General features: G+C 39.8%; 1 protein-coding gene across 7 annotated transcripts in view; it reads right to left on the bottom strand.

Annotated features, from left to right (window-relative positions):
* Positions 1-23,382, bottom strand: part of eps15l1a (epidermal growth factor receptor pathway substrate 15-like 1a) — a 58,599-nt gene that overhangs the window by 32,429 nt on the left and 2,788 nt on the right. For 4 of the 7 annotated variants that reach the window (XM_057840725.1, XM_057840727.1, XM_057840723.1 and 1 more), the window contains exons 2-12: positions 19,404-19,445; positions 19,239-19,328; positions 16,890-16,937; positions 16,724-16,819; positions 16,333-16,389; positions 16,075-16,260; positions 12,577-12,825; positions 7,315-7,472; positions 6,999-7,155; positions 6,874-6,936; positions 4,172-4,257 (exon numbers count right to left, since the gene is read on the bottom strand). In XM_057840725.1, the coding sequence (XP_057696708.1) occupies positions 4,172-4,257; positions 6,874-6,936; positions 6,999-7,155; positions 7,315-7,472; positions 12,577-12,825; positions 16,075-16,260; positions 16,333-16,389; positions 16,724-16,819; positions 16,890-16,937; positions 19,239-19,328; positions 19,404-19,445 (1,232 nt within the window). Of the gene's footprint in view, positions 1-4,171; positions 4,258-6,748; positions 6,770-6,873; positions 6,937-6,998; positions 7,156-7,314; positions 7,473-12,576; positions 12,826-16,074; positions 16,261-16,332; positions 16,390-16,723; positions 16,820-16,889; positions 16,938-19,238; positions 19,329-19,403; positions 19,446-23,382 lie in introns of all 7 variants that reach the window. The other 3 variants (XM_057840721.1, XM_057840720.1, XM_057840724.1) reach the window with 1 other exon arrangement.

Raw genomic sequence — 23,382 nt, 5'->3', positions numbered from 1 at the left:
TGATGAGCATAAACAAAATACACACACATTCAAGTGGTGTGTGCTTGCTTGGTGGCTGACGGACATATGAGAGGAAGCAGTGTGATGGGTAATAGGGGTGTACACCTCTGGGTAGCTCACGATACGATTTGCGATGCAAGGCTCACGATAACGATGATCTCAGGATATGGCGATACAAGTACTATTGATACATGGGTCAAGAACTCATTTGATGATATTCTGCAGCGTCAGTTCGTTGATATCCTGCCATCCCTCCCACATCAAACGTATTGGGTGTCAATTAGTTAATTTTTGAGCATTTCAGGTCATTTCCCGTTGATTTTCGGTTACATCCGGTCGATTTTTTTTTTTTAGGCAGTTCTAGGTCACTTCCTGTTGATTTTGGGTTACTGAACAGAAAGTGACCTGGGAATGCCGAAAATGTAAGTAAGTGACTCATTGTTGCCAGTTTGGGACCTGGCAGCCACAGAAATAGGGTGGTAGGTGGGTCCCACAGTTTTTATATGGCGGGGTTTCTTCATCAGGGCTGTTGGTTGCACGGGGTGCGGGGGTTGGGGCTCTGGTCCCGCACCGCCCCGCGGCAACTTCTGAGTTCTTCCGATTCGCCTTTCTCTCTCTTTTCTACCCGGGCATCCTCCTTGAACACTAGGGCTGATCGCTGGCTAGGCACTGATGGGGAGGTGGGGTGCCGCCCCCTCTGGATGGGTATCCTTTCCGGTCCCGGACTGGCCGTGCGGACCTGGCAGTGTGCGTCGGTTGAAGGGTTGCGGAAGTGGCTGGGTTATAGGTGGGCAGAGGTGGGGACGGGCGTGGGGGTCGGTGGCGCACCTGATTAATGGCGGTCGCCCTGAAGATAACGGTGACCCCTTTGCGCTCACTCCACCCCGATTGGCTGGGGTTTTGCCAAGACCCCAGGGGCGGACTCCGTGCAACTATCTAGGACTAAGACCCATCTGAGTGGGTTCACGCATGACTGGGCATAATGAGACACACTTAGGTATAGAGATTGTCGGTGACAAGACTAGCGATCAAGTAGCATAGAATAGGATGTCAACATAGCCACATTTACATGTCCATCCATCCATCATCTACCGCTTAATCCAGGGTTGTGTAGCGGGGGCAACAGCTTTAGCCGGGAAAGTCCAGACTTTCTCCCCAGTAACTTCAACCAGCTCCTCCCAGCAACTTCAACCAGCTCCTCCGGCAGGACCCCGAGGCGTTTCCAGGCCAGCCGAGAGACAGTCTCTCCAGAATGTCCTGGGTTGTCTCCGGGACCTCCCGCCAGTGGGACATGCCTGGAACACCTCTCCAGGGACGCGTCCAGTAGGCATTCGAACCAGATGCCCGATCCACCTAAACTGGCTCCTCTCAATGCAGAGGTAGTCCCTCCCGGATGAAGTAGCATCTCACCCTATTTCTAAGGGAGAGCCCGGCCACCCTGGGGAGGAAACTAATTTCGGTCGATTGTATCCGGGATCTTATTCTTGTGGTCTTGATCCACAGATCGTGACCACAGGTAAGGGTAGGAACCCTCGACTGGTAAATCGAGAGCTTCGCTTTTCGGCTCAGCTCCTTCTTCACCACTACAGACCCGTGCAAAGTCCGCTTCACTGCAGACGCTGCCCCGATCCCCCTGCTGATCTCCTGCTCCCTCCTACCCTCACTCATTAACAAGACCACAAGATACTTGAACTCCTCCACATGGGGCAGGATCTCATCCCCGACCCGGAGAGGGGACGCCACCCTCTTCTGACTGAGGACCACGGTCTTAAATTTGGTGGTGCTGATCTTCATCCCGACCATTTCAAACTCGGCTACGAACCGCTCCAGTGTGTGTTGGAAGTCACAGCTTGATGAAGCCAACAGCACCACATAATCTGGAAAAAGCAGAGATGCAATGCTGAGGCCCAAGAGTTAGCTTCTGTAGCTGGGGGTCGGACCACCGAGGCCCCGCCTTTGGCTGCCGCCCAACTCCCTACGCATCCGACCCCTTTGGTCGGTGAGCCCATGGGAATGGGGAGCCATGTTGCCTTTTCGGTCTGTTGCCGCCCGGGCCCCATGGGTACAGGCCCGGCCACCAGACTCTCACCTTCGAGCCCCACCTCCAGGCCTGGTTCTAGAGGGGGGACCTGGTAACCCGCGACCGGCAAGGGAAACCTGAGTCCATTATTTTTTTATTTACATGTCATTCAAATAATATTGGGTTCCACACCTCACATTGCTGATTTGTGTGCTCCAACCCGCTTAATCACGTCTCCTTTTGACCCCCCCCCCCTTTCTCCTCGGTTATCAGCCCGCTCCCCACACATAGTGTCCACAGGTAAATAGAATTCGCTAATGAAAGCACCACTATGTTTATAGATAGCATAGGCATATATTATGTATTTCTCATTGTTGTTTGTTCTTCTCCTCTTCTGTCCGCGTCCTTCTTTTCTATCCCCCATAATCCCTTCTTGCCCGCCAACCGCAATAACTTTGACAATCTTGGTCTAATACCATTGCAGCCAATGAGTTAGATGAGTGCCATATACAGTGAGGCAAATAAGTATTTAGTCAACCACCAATTGTGCAAGTTCTCCTACTTGAAAAGATTAGAGAGGCCTGTAATTGTCAACATGGCTAAAGCTCAACCATGACAGAATGTGGGAAAAAAAACAATCACATTGTTTGATTTTTAAAGAATTTTTTCCAAATTAGAGTGGAAAATAAGTATTTGGTCACCTACAAACAAGCAAGATTTCTGGCTGTCAAAGAGGTCTAACTTCTTCTAACGAGGTCTAACGTGGCTCCACTCATTACCTGTATTAATGGCACCTGTTTTAACTCATTATCAGTATAAAAGACACCTGTCCACAACCTCAGTCAGTCACACTCCAAACTCCACTATGGCTAAGACCAAAGAGCTGTCGAAGGACACCAGAGACAAAATTGTAGACCTGCACCAGGCTGGGAAGACTGAATTTGCAATAGGTAAAACGCTTGGTGTAAAGCAATCCACTGTGGGAGCATTTATTAGAAAATGGAAGACATCCAAGACCACTGATAATTTCCCTCGATATGGGGCTCCATGCAAGATCTCACCCCGTGGCATCAAAATGATAACAAGAACGGTGAGCAAAAATCCCAGAACCACACGTTGGACCTAGTGAATGACCTACAGAGAGCTGGGACCACAGTAACAAAGGCTACAATCAGTAACACAATGCGCTGCCAGGGACTCAAATCCTGCACTGCCAGACGTGTCCCCCTGCTGAAGCCAGTCTACGTCTGGGCCCGTCTGCGGTTCGCTAGAGAGCATTTGGATGATCCAAAAGAGGACTGGGAGAACGTGTTATGGTCAGATGAAACCAAAATAGAACTTTTTGGTAGAAACACAGGTTCTCGTGTTTGGAGGAGAACAAAAACTAAATTGCATCCGAAGAACACCATACCCACTGTGAAGCATGGGGGTGGAAACATCATGCTTTGGGGCTGTTTTTCTGCAAAGGGACCAGAACGACTGATCTGTGTAAAGAAAAGAATGAATGGGGCCATGTATCGAGAGATTTTGAGTGAAAATCTCCTTCCGTCAGCAAGGGCATTAAAGATGAGACGTGGCTGGATCTTTCAGCATGACAATGATCCCAAACACACAACCAGGGCAACAAAGGAGTGGCTTAGTAAGAAGCATTTCAAGGTCCTGGAGTGGCCTTGCCAGTCTCCAGATCTCAACCCCCATAGAAAATCTGCGGAGGGAGTTGAAAGTCCGTGTTGCCCAACAACAGCCCCAAAACATCACTGCTCTACAGGAGAGCTGCATGGAGGAATGGGCCAAAATACCAGCAACAGTGTGTGAAAATCTTGTGAAGAGTTACAGAAAATGTTTGGCCACCGTTATTGCCAACAAAGGGTACATAACAAAGTATTGAGATGAACTTTTGGTATTGACCAAATACTTATTTTCCACCATGACTTGCAAATAAATTTTTTAAATATCAAACAATGTGATTTTCAGTTTTTTTTCCCCACATTCTGTCTCTCATGGTTGAGGTTTACCCATGTTGACAATTACAGGCCTCTCTAATATTTTCAAGTGGGAGAACTTGCAAAAATTAGTGGTTGACTAAATACTTATTTGCCCCACTGTAAAGGGTTAACAAGGAGCCATATATGATGTTCCCGTGCGTGTTACCTCTGCAGCTGAGCAATTTCCTGGCTGATGTCGTCCAGCTCCTTGATACCCGTAAACTCGCCCGAACCCACCGAGCTGGAGCTGTCCTGCGCGGTAGAATGACATAGGGAGGGGGATCATGGGGAAAAAAAATGAAAAATAGGGTCAGTGAAACGCGGGGAAATGACGACAAGGGAGGAAAGCCACGTGGAGGGAAAAGTTCAGAAAAAGACAAAGGGTTGTACGAGTGGGAGTATGAAGGATCACTGGGGTCCCCACGTCTGTTTTTTCTGTCATTTCAGGGCTAGAATGACATTTATATGTAACACAAGCATGTCCCCATAATGTTGTTTCATGACTGAAACACAAGGTGTGAAAACGTTCAATATAGAATTCCATTTAGACTAGAAAATGCAATTTTGGAAATTGCGATTAGTAGCTTTGTTGTGCTGGTTGGTAAATTGGGTCACTTCCTGTTGATTTGGGGGCATTTCGGGTTCACTTCCTGTACATCCTGGGTCATTTCCTGTTGAAATACGGGGATTTCAGGGGGATTTCAGGGTGACTTCATGTTGATTTGGGGGCATCACGTGTCGACTTCCTATACTCGTTGGGTCACTTCCTGTTGATTTTGTATTACGGGTTCACTTCCTATACATATTGGGTCAGTTCCTGTTGATTTGGTAGCATTTCTGGGTCACTTATAGATATTGGCTCATTTCCTGTTTATTTTGTGGCATTTCAGGGTCACGTCCTGTTGATTTGGGGGAATTTCCAGTTTACTTCCCGTTCATATTGGGTAATTTCCTGTTGATATGGGGGGAGCTCGGGGTTTCAGGGTCAGTTCCAGTTGATTTGGGGGAATTTCGGGTCCACTTCCTGTACATATTGGGTCATTTCCTGTTGATTTTATGTATGTCAGGGTCATTTCATGTTGATTTGGGGGATTTCGGGTTTTCGTCCTGTTCATATTGGGTAACTTCTGTTGTTGATATGGGGGTTTCGGGGTCACTTCCTGTTGATTTGGGGGCATTTTGGGGTCACTTCCTGCTGATGTTGAGGTAAGTCAGGGTCACTTTGGATTTGGAGGCCACTTGTAAATACTGGGTCACTTCCTATTGATTTGGGGGCGTTTCAGGGTCAGTTTCTGTTCATGTTGGGTCACTTCCTGCCTATATGGGAGGATTTAAGGGTCACTTCCTGTTGATATTGGGTCATTTAGCTTGGAAATCAATAGGAGTGAATGAAAGTTTTTGTTCTATTGAAATGAATGGTGGGCAGCGGGCACGTAGGGCCATTGGAAATCAATGGGAAATTTGCCCATTAGATATGAATGGATATGTTTATGGCCAAACCCGTATGTGATATGAAAGCCAATCCGGAACGAATTTGTTCCATTTCTTGAGGCACTACATTTTTATTGTATTCATATTTATTTCGGTGTTTATTTTTAAATCAATTTGTGCTTCACTATTTAAAGATTTATTATTTCCTCGTTACTTACTTTTTAAAAATTGATTAGACATTTGCCTGTCATACTCATTCAAAACAAAAAATAAAAATAAATGTTGGAAAATTATATATATATTTGCTGCATCAATTAAAAATGGAAATAAAAATTCAAATATATGAATTAGGGCTGTCAAACAATTAACATTTTTAATCGAGTTAATTACAGCTTAAAAATTAAATTAATCGTAATTAATCGCAATTCAAACCATCTACAAAATATGCCATATTTTTCTGTAAATGATTGTTGGAATGAAAAGATAAGACACAAGACGGATATATACATTCAACATACGGTACATACGTACTATATTTGTTTATTATAACATTAAATCAACAAGATGGCATTAACATTATTACATTCTCTTAAAGTGATCCATGGATAGAAAGACTTGCAGTTCTTAAAAGATAAATGTTAGTAGAAGTTATAAAAATTTTATATTTTCATTTTATTAAAATTTGTAAAATTTTCAATCAAAAAATAAACTAGTAGCTCGCCATTGTTGATGTCAATAATTACACCATGCTCACTCATGGTACTAACCCATAAAATCAGTTGGACCCAAGCGCCAGCAGAAGGCGCCAAACACCAAAAAACAAATAACAAGCGGACACTGTACTGTACATTTTAATCTGTTTGAGCGGGGCATGTGCGTTAATTGCGTCAAATATTTCAACGTAATTTAAAAAATTAATTACCGCCTGTTAATGCGATAAATTTGACAGCCCTAATATAAATTAAATGAATATTGAAATAAATATATATTTGTTAAATGAATGAATTAATAAATAAATATAGTAAATAAATAAAATACATTTTAGAAACTATTTATTATTAAAATGATACATTTCTACTGGTTTGTCCGATGAGTTAGAAGTAGGAAAAAAAAAAGATAAAACCCACACACAATGTGATGCAAATGCTTTTTTAGGGTTGTGAAAGCATTAGCATTAGGTCCAAATAACTCATTGGCTGCCATTAACGGCAATAGACGTCCAATCCAGTTGAAGCAGATTGGACGTCCACTCATTTGCGAGAAGGATGATTGGACGTCTATCGCCGTCAATGACACTGAAAGAGTTACCTACCCACAACTTGAACATTATGGCCTGAAGAAGGAGAGGAGGAAGAGGAGGATGAGGAAGTCAGAGCAGCACACTTGTCAGAAAAAAAGGCAAGAAACCAAAACAGAAGAAGAAAAAGCGGGACTCACCCTCCTCATCTCTGACAGCGCCGCCATCTCCGATCCCACTGGCGTCATGTACCCCGACACGCCCTGTTCAAACCGTTAAATTTGGATCTGTGTAACCGTTTTCGTTAGCACGTCTCGCTACCTACCGCCACGGGAGTTCCTCTCTCCGAAGGTGGGATCATATCGGCCGTCAGCGCTTGAGGGGGGTCGGCACCCTTGCTGACCTTCTGCTGGATCAGATGCATGGCCAGGGCGAACTGCTCCCTAGTCAACTTGCCTATCTGCCTGGTGTCGGCCAGGGCCCTGCCGGGGTTACAAAGTGCATTTGTAGGTTAGTCGGATAGTCAGATGTGGGCTTGGCCAAATTCGAGAGAGCGAGATAGATGGATTGTTATGGTATGATTGACAGAATATGACGCAAAGAGCTGTGAGACGGCTAAGCTAAGCTAAAAGAAGAGTTACCATATATGCGCGAGGACACCTTGAGAGAGACCCGACTGCATGAAAATGTCCTTGACTTCCAGGCCGCTGACAAAACCGTCCAGGTCCGTGTCCGTCTTCAGGAAGATGTCGTCGTAACGACCGCGCTCCGATACTGGAACCACCCAGTTTACAGAATGCTGCAGAGTATCAAAATTAGAGCTGAAACGAATACTCGAGCAACTCGAGTAACTCAAGTTTAAAAACTGATCCGAGTAATTCTATTTACCTCGAGTAATCATTTATTTTAACAGCTCTAAGCATCACGTTTTGCTCGGACTACTTTTAATGCGGGACAACGCGCTGATGTCACATGCGTAGAGGAAGAGGTAAAAAAAAAAAAAAAAAAAAAAAAAAAACTTACTGCAGCCGACAGCCACTACAAACGATGCCGACGTTGCTAAAAACTAGCCCGCATGATGCTACGTTGGTAGCAGGTAGCGTCTGATGCGTCTCATAGAGATCACATGTATGTTGAACTAGATGCGAAATGACAGAGTCAGCGGCGTTAGTAAACAGCCGCCATCTTAAAGCAGTAGAGCGCTAAGCGCTAATAAAGAGCACTAAGCGCTAATAAATAAGATTAACGTTACTGTCACTAGTTCACGTAACGTTAGCCCTGGGGAGGGCTAGGTTTCTATTAATTATGACCACTGTCGATGTGTGGCTAACGTGTCTTACATACAGGTTTTAACATAACATAGCGTTGTGGAGTGATTAGGGTATAAAACAAAAACTTAATAATGCTAACTATCAATTTTAGCTCAGTAGTCATTGCTGGATAAAACACCAATTAGCACTGGTCCCTACTGTGCTCCAATACACCCTGTATCATACATTTATTTTGAACACTGCAAAAACTCAAAATCCTATCAGGACTTAGTTTAGACTAACTTAAAACTTAACTAGAACTTAAAAATGGCTTGACACAAATAGAAATTCAATTGAAACACGTGGGAAAAAATCCTAACTTTTAAGTGATGTGTGTTATCAAGCGTAATGGCATTTTTAGGTAAGAAATATATCTATCTATATCTATATATATATATATATATATATATATGTATACATATATATATATATGTATGTATACTAGAGCTGTCCCGACTAGTCGACGTCATCGATGACGTAAATCCGTCGACGAGCACAACATCCCGTCGACGGTTAATGAAGGGTTAAAAAAATATATGCGTGGAAAGTTTGTTTGCAAGCGGGGAAAGCGGCACAAAGCCAAAAAAAGCGCACCAGAGTGTCCAAAACATTGACTTATTTCAAAGAAACAAAGGAGAGTACACTCTTCTGTCCTGTCTCTTCAATGCCAAGCTTGGCTGCACGTCGGCCGTGAATAAACACCTCAAGCGCCTTCACCCAGTTTGTAATTTTGTTTTTTCATTTTTTGTACACCAGAGGGTGCTGTCGCCTTACTAAATAATACTGTTTCATTGACAATGGGCCTATAAGTGCTATTAGTATTGTTCTTAATGCTAATTGAAAGGTTTATTTCATGTTATGGTTTATTTTATGGTATAGAAAATTATATAAGGTTAAAAGGTCATAAATATATACAGTATATACAGTGATTGCACTCAAGGGAGAGATTGTCAATGATAAGGTAATAAATTAAGGTAAAGGCAATTCATATAGGCAATTCATTGATATATAAATAAGGTTTAAAAGGAAAAAGGTGAAAAGTTTTTGTTAATTTCTAATTGTGTTCTCTTACGGTGTGTTTACATCAAGGATGGAATAAAAGTTGTAAACCATCAGTTTAAGAGACCATCTTTTCAATCGGGATGCTACACTAGTTAATTCTATCAGCATTTGAACTCATTGTTTATTTGTGATTTATTATTGTTATTTATGTGTTTATTTGTACTTTAATAAATAATTTGAGTGTTCCAATATGTTTTTTGTGAATTGATAAGTGTCAACAAAAATTTAATTGCTAAATTAGTTTAAAAAAAAAAAATTAATTATTAGATTAGTCGACTAATCGTAAAAATAGTCGGCTGACTAATCGGGAGAAAATTAGTCGTTTGGGACAGCCCTAATGTATACAGTGCCTTGCAAAAGTATTCGGCCCCCTTGAACCTTGCAACCTTTCGCCACATTTCAGGCTTAAAACATAAAGATATAAAATTTTAATTTTTTGTCAAGAATCAACAACAACTGGGACACAATCGTGAAGTGGAACAAAATTTATTGGATAATTTCAACTTTTTTAACAAATAAAAAACTGAAAAGTGGGGCGTGCAATATTATTCGGCCCCCTTGCGTTAATACTTTGTAGCGCCACCTTTTGCTCCAATTACAGCTGCAAGTCGCTTGGGGTATGTTTCTATCAGTTTTGCACATGGAGAGACTGACATTCTTGCCCATTCTTCCTTGCAAAACAGCTCGAGCTCAGTGAGGTTGGAGGAGAGTGTTTGTGAACAGCAGTCTTCAGCTCTTTCCACAGATTCTCGATTGGATTCAGGTCTGGACTTTGACTTGGCCATTCTAACACCTGGATACGTTTATTTTTTAACCATTCCATTGTAGATTTGGCTTTATGTTTTGGATCATTGTCCCGTTGGAAGATAAATCTCTGTCCCAGTCTCAGGTCTTGTGCAGATACCAACAGGTTTTCTTCCAGAATGTTCCTGTATTTGGCTGCATCCATCTTCCCGTCAAGTTTAACCATCTTCCCTGTCCCTGCTGAAGAAAAGCAGGCCCAAACCATGATGCTGCCACCGCCATGTTTGACAGTGGGGATGGTGTGTTCAAGGTGATGAGCTGTGTTGCTTTTACGCCAAACATATCGTTTTGCATTGTGGCCAAAAACTTCAATTTTGGTTTCATCTGACCAGAGCACCTTCTTCCACATGTTTGGTGTGTCTCCCAGGTGGCTTGTGGCAAACTTTAAACGAGACTTTTTATGGATATCTTTGAGAAATGGCTTTCTTCTTGCCACTCTTCCATAAAGGCCAGATTTGTGCAGTGTACGACTGATTGTTGTCCTATGGACAGACTCTCCCACCTCAGCTGTAGATCTCTGCAGTTCATCCAGAGTGATCATGGGCCTCTTGGCTGGATCTCTGATCAGTATTCTCCTTGTTGGAGAAGAAAGTTTGGAAGGACGGTCGGGTCTTGGTAGATTTGCAGTGGTCTGATGCTCCTTCCGTTTCAATATGATGGCTTGCACAGTGCTCCTTGAGATGTTTAAAGCTTGGGAAATCTTTTTGTATCCAAATCCGGCTTTAAACTTCTCCACAACAGTATCTCGGACCTGCCTGGTGTGTTCCTTGGTTTTCATAATGCTCTCTGCACTTTAAACAGAACCCTGAGACTATCACAGAGCAGGTGCATTTATACGGAGACTTGATTACATACAGGTGGATTCTATTTATCATCATCGGTCATTTAGGACAACATTGGATCATTCAGAGATCCGCACTGAACTTCTGGAGTGAGTTTGCTGCACTGAAAGTAAAGGGGCCGAATAATATTGCACGCCCCACTTTTCAGTTTTTTATTTGTTAAAAAAGTTTTAAATTATCCAAAAAATGTTGCTCCACTTCACGATTGTGTCCCACTTGTTGTTGATTCTTGACAAAAAAATTAAATTTCATATCTTTATGTTTGAAGCCTGAAATGTGGCGAAAGGTTGCAAGATTCAAGGGGGCCGAATACTTTTGCAAGGCACTGTGTGTACCGTATGCTGAACGTATATATCCATCTTGTGTTTTATCTTTCCATCCCAACAATAATTTACGGAAAAATATGGCATATTTTATAGATGGTTTGAATTGCGATCAATTACGATTAATTTTTAAGCTGTAATTAACTCGATTAAAAATTTTAATCGTTTGACAGCCCTAATGTATATATATGATTTCTGTTTCGATTTATTCGATATACTGATTCTTATTTTTTTTTTCAAACATTGATTCTGATGGGAACGTCGCCCCTACCAACATGGCTGCTCTGATGCCATGTTGGCAGGGGCGATGAAAGCTCTTTTCATGCTTCTGCCATAAATTTAATACAAGTAGACGTCCAATCCATTTGAAGTGGGAAGTTTGGCAGCGAATCATTTGCTGCCAATCTTCCCACTTCAGAAGGATTGGACGTCTAGCACCACCAATGGCAGCCAACAGAGTGAGATAAGCTAAATTTGGAATTAAATAAGCTACTTTTGACGTGATTTAAATGTCAATACATTGTCTTTGTTGGGAATTTTGCCCCTACTAATGTGGCACCTGTAAAGCCATTTAGGTAGGGGTGACGAAAGCTCTTTTCAAGCTTCTGCCATGAGTTTAATATGAGTGGATGTCCAATCCATATGAAGTGGTAGGTTGGCACCAGTAAATAGCAGATGCTTTGACCCTGATCAAATCTTTTAAAGAAATAAGCTAGTAATGACTTCATTTTCATGTTCGGGAGGCCATGTTGGTTGTTAAATACTAGTGGATGTCCAATCCATTTGAAGCGAGAGGTCATTTGCTGTAAACCTTCCCACTTCAAATGGATTGGACATCTAGCGCCACCTATGGCAGCCAAAGGAGTGAAATAAGCCAGTTTTGACTCAATTTAAATGTCATTACATTGTCTTTGATGGGAATGTTGCCCCAACCAAAATGTCTGCCATGAGGCCATTTTGGTAAGGGCGAAGAAAGCTCTTTTCAAGTTTCGACCATGAATTTATCACTAGCAGACGTCCAATTCATATGAAGAGCGTTCCTTCATTCGCTACTAAGCTCTCCTCCTTCAAATGGATTGGATGTCTAGCGCCACAATAGCCAACGGAATGAAATAAGCTAGTTTTGACTTAATTTAAATGTCAATGCATTGACTTGGATGGGAATGTTGCCCCTACTAATATGGCTGCCGTGAGGCAATTTTAGTAGTGTGTCAATTAAACGTCTTTTCATGCTTCTGCCATGAGTTTATCACTAGTAGACATCTAATCAATTTAAATCGGGGGGCCAGCAGCTAATGAACATTAGTGAATTGGCTTCCATCATTCCCACTTCAAAGAGATTGGACTTCTAGCACCACCAATGGCAGCCAACGGAATGAAATAAGCTGGTTTTGATTTATTTGAATGTCACTGCATTGACTTTGATGGGAATGTTGTCCCTACCGAAATTGCTGTCGAGACAGCCAATGAGCTAAAACGGTATGTATGAATGCTAACTTAAAACACTAGCTTGTATAGTATTATTTTGTATAGTAGTTAAATGACGATGTTGGGCAACGTACCTGCGCCGACTTGAGGCTGTGTTTGGGCGACAGGCTGCCCGTGCTGTTGAGGGAATTGACGCTGCCGTGCGACGGCGTGGAGCGCAGAGAGTCTTTGGGCGGCGGCGGGCTTGCCGGTAGAGGGGGCACGCCGCCCGCCGCCGCCACCGAGCCCAGGCTTTTCTTCCTCTTGGACGGAGGGATGAGGGCGGCGGGCAGGTGGCCCGGGACCGGTTCCTTCTCCAAGGCGCGGTATACCAGGTGCATGGCCTGCCAGACACGGGTGGAAAAAATACCCAAAACAAAACAACCTAAGTACTTTTAAAGTTGTGAAATTTGACTCAGGGCTAAAAATCTTTCAAAGTAAAATACACTCAAAGTAAAAGTTACTTGTGTGTGGGGGCTGGGGGTGTATTTTGGATCACTTTCTCTTAATTTTAAGGCATTTATGAGTCCCTTCCTGTTCATTTGTCACTTCCTTTCGATTTTGGGCCATTTTTGGGTCACTTCCTTTTTATTTTGGGGCAATCCAGGGTTATTTCCAGTACATTTTGTATCAATTCCTGTGTATTTTAAGGCATTTCCGGGTCACTTCTTGTTCATCGGTCACTTCCTGCGTATTTGAGGCGATTTTTGGGTCACTTCCTGTTTGTTGGTCACTTCCTGCTGATTTTTGGGGCATTTCTGGATCACTTCATGTTGATTTCACTTCCTCTTGAATTTCATCCACTTACGGGTCAAATTCTCATTATTTTACCGTGTCATTGTTACTTACACGTCACTTTCTGTGCATTTTTGATCGATTCCTCTGAATTTTAGGGTATTTGTGAGTTACTTCCTGTTCATTAATCACTTCCTGTTGAGTTTGGGGCAGTTTTGGGTCACATCCTGTTTATTTTGGGTGACGTACTGTTAATTTCGGGACATGTTTGGATCGCATCCAGTTGATTTTGGGTCATTTCCTGTTGATTTTAGGACAGTTTTGGATCACTTAATGTTCATTGGTCACTTCCTTTTAATTTTGGGTGATTTTTGGATCACTTCCTGCTTGTGTTGCCATGTTCCGGGGTCATTTCCTGTTCATTTTGGATAACTTCCTCTGAATGTTAGGGTATTTTTGGGTCACTTCCTGTCCATTAATCACTTCCTGTTGAGTTTGGGGCAATTTTGGGTCACACCCTGTTTATTTTGGGTCACTTACTGTTGATTTCGAGACATGTTTGGATCGCATCCTGTTTATTTTGGGTCATTTCCTGTTGATTTTAGGACATTTTTGGAACACTTAATGTTCATTGGTCACTTCCTGTTGATTTTGGGTGATTTTTGGACACTTCCTGTATGTGTTGCCATATTCCAGGGTAATTTCCTGTTCATTTTGGATAATTCCTTTTAATTTTAGGGGCATTTATGGGTCACTTCCTACTGACTTTTTTTTCTGTACCGAAAATGAACCAAACCGTGACCTCAAAACCGAGGTACGTATCGAACTGAGATTTTTGTGTACCGCTCAGTTACACCCCTAATATACAGTATATATTAATTCTCACTATTTTGCAATGTATGTTTTGACCATAGTATGTGTAAAGGCCAAAAACGCCTACGACCATACCTGCTGTTTGTGTTGAATTGTCAAACATAAAGCTATTCAGTCTTATCTTTTTCTATTGAATGTTTATGCTAACAAGTTGAATAAATATTATCAAGCTTCAAAACGGTTGGTCGAGCATGTTTGGTTGTCAATGGGATATCAACATTTTTTTGTCTTTTTGGGTCCAAAATGTTGATTATAATTGGTCAGTGAAGAAAACAACAGACTGAAGGTTTTTAGTGTCCTGAAAAAAGGGACTCAACCTGGTCATTGTGAACGTTTTTTTTCTTTGAAATATAAAGGCAACATCAAAGGCATGCAAATTCAGCCAAAATAGGGTTAGGTGTTAAAGGCTTAAAGTGCATGTGACACGAAAAAGCATGTTTATTTCATAATACACGTGGTATTTTATGCTCCTGAATGATATGGACCGCTTGGATGTGTGTGGAAGTCATCGCTATATTTATTTCGTTTTTTGAATCCCGCACCATGAAAATGAGTGACTTCCGGCTTCAGTCTTGCATCGAGGAGGAGAGCGCTGTGACGTGTACGGGTGAAGGCATCCTCTTCACTATACAGTCGTACTGTTGTGTATGAGGACTAAGGATTCAGCTGATTTTTCGGATTAATACGTTTATTTTTCTAATCACGCCAGCCAAACGGCCGCAGAAAAATCTTGCTGTATGAGGGAGAGGCGTTTGCGCCTTTTTGGATATTGGCCAAAACAAGCCCTACTACTGTGGGACCGTTGGACTTATGAGGAAGTGAGTAAACATCATCTTTTGTATTATGTACGAATACAGCGAATACAAAGTAAACACTACAAACTTTCTTTAAATAAAGGACTACTTACGTTTGATCATTGATAGGCATGTAAAAAGCTCTCCTCGTGCACATTAGCTGCACGTTAGATGCACAACAACTGCAGCCGCCCTCCTCCAGGGAACGAACTGTAAATTGCTCTCCGCCGGGCGGTTTGCCGATCCGCGAAGACAATCGACAACCCAGTCGTCATGTCAAATAATCCGGGGTAGTTATGTGTGATTTTACGCTTCGAAGACTTTGAAACATCACTCGGTTCGGGTTAGCATGTTGGCTAGCTGTCACGGCTCTTGCTTTGTTTACATTCTCCGAAGCCGGGGAAGGGAAATGACATATGTCCGATTTAGGTGTCATAAAATATCGTTCGGGAGGTGCGACAGTCAAGGTGAAGTCGACAGTTTTGACCATTATGGAGTCATTTTGCCATGTTGTCCTGAATAAGTGCATTTTTATTATTTCATATTCCATTTAGCAAAAGACTGTTGTCATGACCATGTCATTTATTTAGCAATTGGGGAAAATACTTGGATAAAAAGAATATCCTGTAAAAATATTGAAGTAAAGAGACAGAAACAATGACATTTTGCAGCTCTCTTCGTCGCGTTTTCCTTGTTGTGAATAGTTCCCCCTGGACAGGCTGACTGGTCCTTCTCAAGCCATTAATTTAGCTATTGGGGAAAAATACTTGGATAAAAAGAATATCCTGTAAAAATATTGGAGTAGAGAGACTGAAACAATGACATTTTGCGGCTCTCTTCGTCGCGTTTTCCTCGTTCTGAATAATTCCCCCTCAATGGGCTACATACTAAATCGGATGAAATCGTGACTCCGCTGACGTCATCCACCTGTTGGGGACGCTAGAGCCCTATAACGGTAGGCGTGGCTAACCGGCAGATTAAAAGACTAATTTCTCGTCATCTCCGCTTTGCTAAATTGTTGTATATAGTCGAACAGTCTCAAAATATGATTGTAATTCACATAATAATGCTATTTAAGACGTTTTTTCTCATGTCGTATGCTTTTTAATGTGCCAATTGAAATTTAAATGGGTATGGGTAAGTTTGTCAGACATTGATCGGATTTTAAGTTTTCTTCCAAAATTGTCTCACCACAGCAAACTCGTCTCTATCCAGATGTCCGTCTTTGTCGATGTCGCTCAGGTCCCAGACCTTCCCCAGAATGTCCAAAGGCAGCTTGGAGTTGATCAAGACGGGGCGCACCTTCTCTCCCGACAGCAGGCCATTGATGGGCGACAGGCTTTCAAAAATGCCGTCAAATTTGCTTTTCTCCTCCATCTGAAATTATTATTATTATTTTTTTTTAGATGCTCTCTAAACCAACCACCTGAAGAAATGATCTCAACGTACCCTGACGGCCCAGTGAGCTTCAGTGGAAGTGTTGAGGGAGGGGCTGCTGCAGTCCTTCTGGAAATACAACAACAGACAACAATTTTAAGTCATCTGCCAACACTGATGACAAGTTTGCATTCACATGAAATGACTAATTTCCCTCTACCCCAATAAAAAAAAATTGAATCACAATTTATTGATAATCACAATTAACTCATTGGCTGCCGATGACGGATATTGACGTCCAATCCATTTGAAGCAGGAGGGACGGAAGCGAAAACATCCCTCCCGCTTCAAATGCATTGGACGGCTACAAGCGATAAACTCAATTCACTTCAGAATGATCGGACGCCACACAATGGGACGAATACAGTTGTGCAGAATTGACAATACGAGGTCGGCGACTCACAAATTTGGGCGGCGGCACGCTGAGGTTGAGGCTGGACACGCTGACGTCATGGCCGCTCTGCGCGCACGCCACCAGACGCAACGCCACGTAAAACCCCTTCGGCGCCGGGAAAAATCAGCAGTTACAGGACATGGTGGCATCCCGGAAGAAGAGCGACGTTCCCTACCTGCTTGTCCAAGTAACCTTTTGCATCCGGATCGGCCAAATCCCAAATCTGAAACGACAACAGCAGCCATCTTGAACGATTTGGTTCATTTGCTAGCATTTTGTAAACTTTTTAGCATATCCTATTATCAAATATTATGTTCAAAAGTGAATGTTTTCAAAAAGATTGACCTTCTTTTTAACAAGCTAGTTGGTTTTACGAAAGCCACAAAATATTCTCTGTATTAATTCATACATTAATATTGTATTAATTATTGGATTGATTTAATTATTTCTAGGGCTGTCAAAATTATCGCGTTAACGCGCAGTAATTCATTTTTAAAATTAATCACGTTAAAATGTTTGACGCAATTAACGCACATGTCCCTCTCAGACAGTATTCTGCCTTTTGGTATGTTTTACAGCAAGGTTTTTTGTGCTGTCTAACAGTGAACTCTTGTGGTCGCTTTGCGACATGGTTTATTGCTTTCTTGCCAGTTCAACATGGCTGCACGACGTCTCGGGCTGATAATGTTGTGCTTATATGATCCTTGGACAAGATTTGTCCGTAAGTATGGTTGTTGTAAAGAATGTACGTATTATGTTAGTAAGCGAAATGTTATATTTTTTGTATGAGACGCTTTTTGTGTATGTTTAGTGAACCTGTATAGTGTGCTAAGCTAACGTTGTTGCTAATGCAATGCTTGTGTACTTTTTTTTGTAGTTTTACTACGGTCTAAAGAGGACAATGTTTTGAAGCCATTTTATTAATAAATCAGATGAAAAAGGAAGAAGTCTGATTATTAAGGCGTCGTTCACTAGCTGTCTAGCCTTGGAAAAAGTAGACGCTTCGGAGTGAGGACAGCATAGACAGATTTAAATGACAATAGAGTGAAATGCCCACTACAGTCCTTATGTACTGTATGTTGAATGTATATATCCATCTTGTGTCTTATCTTTCCATTCCAACAATTTATTTTACAGAATATATATATATAATTTACAGAAAAATATGACATATTTTAGAGATGGTTTGAATTGCGATTAATAGCGATTAATTATGATTAATTAATTTTTCAGCTGTAATTAACTTGATTAAAAATTTTAATCGTTTGACAGCCCTAATTATTTCTTTTATATATATATATATATTTTTTTTTTTTAAATGACAAATTCCTCCAAATTAAATCGAGAAAACAAAATGCAAAAGGTTTTTTTTTTATTTATATTTTTGATTTTAAAAAACTAAATATGAAAATAGCAATGACTCTTTTTGTGTTTCATCAAGTGTATATTTTAAAATTGATAGATTCAAAAATTAAAACCGAATGCAGAAATTGGCAAATACATTTTTGTTTTTTGTTTTTTGATTGAGCTGAAAAGAATAAAAAAATAAATGATTCTAAAACATCTAAATAAAAAAGGAATATTTGCTTTTTTTGTTTAATTAGTTATTTAAAACAATTTAAATGAACAGGAAAAATGAAGGGGGAAAAAAATTAAATATTCTTTTTCAGTTTTTATAAGACTGCAAATCTAAGAAAAAAAATGTATTTATTTTTGTATGTCATTTAAAATTAACATTTTGTGTATATGTAAAATTTATAAAAATCATAGTAAAAAAACAAAAACAAAAAAACGGCAAATATATTTTATTTGGTTCATTATTTATAATTTTTTAGATTTGATTGAGCTAAAAAAAATTTAATGATAAAAACATCAAATATTTTTTACTGAGTGATTAATTTAAAATTTTAATTTAAAAAATGATGGGAAAAAACAACAAATATTCATTTTTTTTTATGTTAAAAAACAGTAAATATATTTTGTTTGGCTATTTATTTTTATTTTTAAAATTTGATTGCGCTGAAAATTTTACAAAAGGACAAAAATAGCAATTCTTTAAAAAAAAATTACATTTCAAAAATAAGGGAAAACTTTTTTATTCAGTTATTTTTCAAATTGAATTTATTTTAAAAATTAACTTTAAAAAAGGCCTTTAAAAAAAAAAAAAAAAAAAAAAAACATTTCATATAAAAGACAGCAAATAATCTTTGGTTAGCTATTTATATTTTCTACAATTTTTGTAAAGACCAAAAACCAGTAAAAAAAAAAAAAAAAAAAATCTGAAATATTTGTTAAATTTGATGGATTTAAAAAAAAATAAAGACAAAAATAAACTGCAAATTCTTTTCTTCCGTTTAATTTTGAGTTAACAAATTAACATAAATTGAAAATTAAATCTACAATTAGAAAAAAAAACAGTTTATTGATAGACTTCAATGAAAGCAGACTAAATAACTTTGTCAAAATTATATATACTTTATTCGGCAATTGCTTAAAGGAACACAAAGCGTAATGACGCCGCTACCTTTCCCAGCGTCACATCTGGAAGTCCCGACTTCTTCAAGAAAAGGGCGGCTTCTGTTGGTCCCACTCGCCCCGTGTTTCCCGGATCCACCTTAGATAGACGCACAGCCAAAAATAAGTCATTATTGACGTCACCGCTACCATGCTAAGCTAACGGCATGCTCACCTGTCTGTAAAAGTTGTCAAACACGGGGCTCCCGCTCGCCAACTGCGACGGACATAGAGCTTTTGTTACTATTTAATAGAGTTGTCCAATAATGGCTTTGTAACCGATATTCCAATATCGTCCAATTTCCAAAATCCAATACCGATATCAAACAGATACCGATATTTACGATCCGGGACTTAGCATATTAAAGCTAATTATATGGTGAAGTCCTACTGGATGCTTAAATAATTTCCAAATAAAATACATATTCAGTAAACTTCAACGGTAGATATAGAAAAAACTGCCAAAATAATGTCTCATATTCAAATTAGTGCTGCAACAATTAATCAATTAACTCGAGTAATTCAATTAGAAAAACGCTTTGAATCAAATTTTTCTGCTTCGAGGATTTGTTTTAATAGAGTGGCATTGTAACGGTTTGTTTAAAAGTGTTTGCATTTAGTTTGATTTGGGTTAATACACTGCCCTCTAGTGGCAACAGTAAATGACATAACCCAGGGGTGTCCAAACTTTTTGCAAAGGGGGCCAGATTTGGTTTAGTAACAATGTGGAGGGCCGACCTTGGCGGACGTCCTTTACGTAGAACAATATATTTAAACAAATTTTAGCAAGCCATTCTCATTTGCTTTATTATTATTATTTTTTAATTAATTTAGGGCTGTCAAAATTATCGCGTTAACGGGTGGTAATTAATTTGTTTTAATTAATCAAATAAAATATTTGACGCAATTAACGCACATGCCCCGCTCAAACAGACTAAAATGACAGCACAGTGTCATGTCCGTGTTAGGTTTTGTGTTTGGTTTCTCCTTGTGTGACTTGTCCCTGTGATTACCCATTGCTCTCACCTGTGTGTGTTTTCCCAGTGTATCCTGCAATCTGCATCCACCTGTGTTACCCAGCTGTTCCTCGTCTCGTTACCCCTTGTCTGCGTATATAATGACCCAGTTTCTTGTCACTCCTTGTTGCGTCATTGTCTATGTCAATGTCAGTGTCTGCGTCCAAGTTGAAGTCCTTTCCAAGCCCTCGTGTATTAGTCCCTCCGGTAAAGTAAGTTTTGTTTGAACCTTGCCTTTTTGATCCACAGTCCTTTTGTTTGTACTTTGTGCCTTTTGTTAGTTATCATTAAAGCCTTTTTGAGTTCTCTGCCACCTGCCTTGCATCTTTGTTTTCCCTGCAATTGGGTCCACACAACCTGCCTGCCCGCGTCCCTGACAGTCCGCTTGTTACTTGTGTTTTTGGGTGTTTTGTCGCCCTCTGCTGGCACTTGGGTGCGACTGATTTTATGGGTTTCAGCAAGATGAGCATTGTGTAATTATTGACATCAACAATGGCGTGCTACTAGTTTATTTTTTGATTGAAAATTTTACAAATTTCATTTAAAACGAAAACATTAAGAGGGGTTTTAATATAAAATTTCTATAACTTGCACTAACATTTATCTTTTAAGAACTACAAGTCTTTTTATCCATGGATCGCTTTAACAGAATGTTAATAATGTTAATGCCATCTTGTTGATTTATTGTTATAATAAATAAATACAGTACTTATGTACAGTATGTTGAATGTATGTATCCATCTTGTGTCTTATCTTTTCATTCCAACAATAATTTACAGAAAAATAATGGCATATTTTATAGATGGTTTGAATTGCGATTAATTACGATTAATTAATTTTCAAGCTGTGATTAACACGATTAAAAATTTTAATCGTTTGACAGCCCTAAATTAATTATTTCAACAATCTTGCAACTAGCCTTTGTGGCATTTTCTTTCGACTCTCGGGCTCTTGCGAAATACTGCTGCTGTAAAATTAAACTAGCTTCAAGTTGCTTCAATTTCTCGCTACATATCTTCCCTGTAATCTTGTCGTACATGTCAGCGTGTCTTGTTTGGTAATATTGTCTCACATTGAACTCTTTAAAAACAGCGACTGTCTCTTTGCAAATGAGTCAGACACAGTTGTTGCGTACTTTAGTGAAGAAATAGTCAAATTTTCACCTATCCTTGAAGGGTCGGCCGTCGCATCGAACTTTTTTTATTTGTTGATTGTCGCCATTTTGGAAAATTGGAAGTAAAGGGTCACATGGGGTACTGTTGGAAGTAAAGGGTCACATGGGGTAAAGTTGCTTAGAGTGCTGCTGCCTTTTAGTGGGTAAATGAGGAGCAGCATTTAGTGTGTAAGCTACTTCATATGCTGGTAGCAGTATTGCTGACCAATTTATTATGCTGTGTGCGGGCCAGACGTTATTGATTTTATGACAGAGGCTGGGGGCCAGATGAAATTTGACCACGGGCCGCATTTGGCCCCCGGGCCGGACTTTGGACATGTCTGACATAACCCATTTAACATGGCTGAATCCAGCTGCTCCCCATTAAGACCAACATAGGATCAGTTTTTGTTTGGGCTATGAAATTTTTATCCGTTCGCAATTTAGTTGACAGGTATATTTATATGATTTATATTTATACTTTTTTTGTGGAAATATGTTTTTGAATAATTTGTTAAAAGCATTGTTATAAAAAAAAGTTAGCATTTCATAGCATTTAAGCTAGCAGACTTTTGTCATGCAAGTTAGTCAATTGTTCTATTGTTTTTAGGCCTGCAGCTATCGATTATTTTAGTAGTCGATTAATCGATGAACTAGTTAGTTCGAATAATCGAGTAATCGGGAAAGGAACATGAAAAATTAAAATACCTGAGCTGAGCTGGTATTAAAAATAAAGAAATGAGGATCTATGTCCAACAAAAGAACAATTGGCTAACTTACGTGGCAAAAGTCCGCTAGCTTAAATGCTATAAAATGCGAATTTTTTTTTCAATGCTCTTAAATGGTTCAGACTCATATTCCCACAAAAAATGGCGAATGCATTAAAAAACATTAGCCCAAAGAAAAACTTTGCTTAAGTTGGTCTTAACAGGGAGAAGTTGGATTCAGCCATGTGAAATGAGGCAGTTCAGAGGGAAATGTATCCACCCTAATCAATAAACTAAATGTAAACACTTTCAAAATAACATTCATTAAACGAATACTCGAGGCAACAAAATTTTATTTGAATATTTTTTTTCTAATCGAATACTCGAGTTAATCGATTAATCGTTGCAGCACTAATTGTTTTACTTAGTCTTTTTTTTATACCATTTGAGACTAAATATACGTGGAATCCTGCCTCGTTTGAACTAATTGATTAATTGACTACTAAAATAATCGATAGCTGCAGCCCAAATCAAATTCAAATGAGTCAAAATGTCTGTAATTTGATCAAAGAATAACACAAGTTACCCCAAAGAGCCACTAGGGGGCGACCAAAGCAATACAAAAACAGGCAGGCAATTGTCGGACATTCTATTCCCAAATGCATTTTGCTGAGCTTTTTCTTCGATTTTTAATTATAATGCTGTCTTTTTTTTTTTTTTAACTTTATTTAGAGACTACTTCTTTCTGGTGATGCAGGAGTTATGTGATGAGTTTATAACTCATTTATTGTTTATTTTATTCGTGCATCATGAGTGATTAGGGTCTTTTCCCACTTAATATAGTATATAAATGTGTTCCAATACTATTTTAAGAGCGTTACTCAGCCAACTTGACTTTAATTTTCCCAGTAACTCTAAACTTTTACAATATATTATTGCTAATTGTATAGTGATGCCCCACTGGATGTTTTAATAATGATAAATGCAACAACTTCAAGGTTTTCCAAATAAAAGTGTAGTTATTGAAAAAAGTGCCAAAATATTGTCTCATTAAAATAAAATAAATTGAAAGGAGCCAAAATATCCAAACAAGCATGTCACGTTTACACTACTTACCCCATAGAGCCACTAGGGGGTGACCAAAGCATTACAAATACAGGCAGGTAAACACGCCATCCCTAAAATGCATTTTGCTGGGCTTTTTGCACAGATATCAGAATTAGAGTTGCTCGATAATGACTTTTCAACCGACTTATATTTTCCAATTCAAAAAATGTG

Source organism: Corythoichthys intestinalis, chromosome 7 (assembly GCF_030265065.1).
Source record: "Corythoichthys intestinalis isolate RoL2023-P3 chromosome 7, ASM3026506v1, whole genome shotgun sequence".
NCBI classification, from domain to species: Eukaryota; Metazoa; Chordata; class Actinopteri; order Syngnathiformes; family Syngnathidae; genus Corythoichthys; species Corythoichthys intestinalis.
This window is presented reverse-complemented; position numbering and strand designations above follow the sequence as displayed.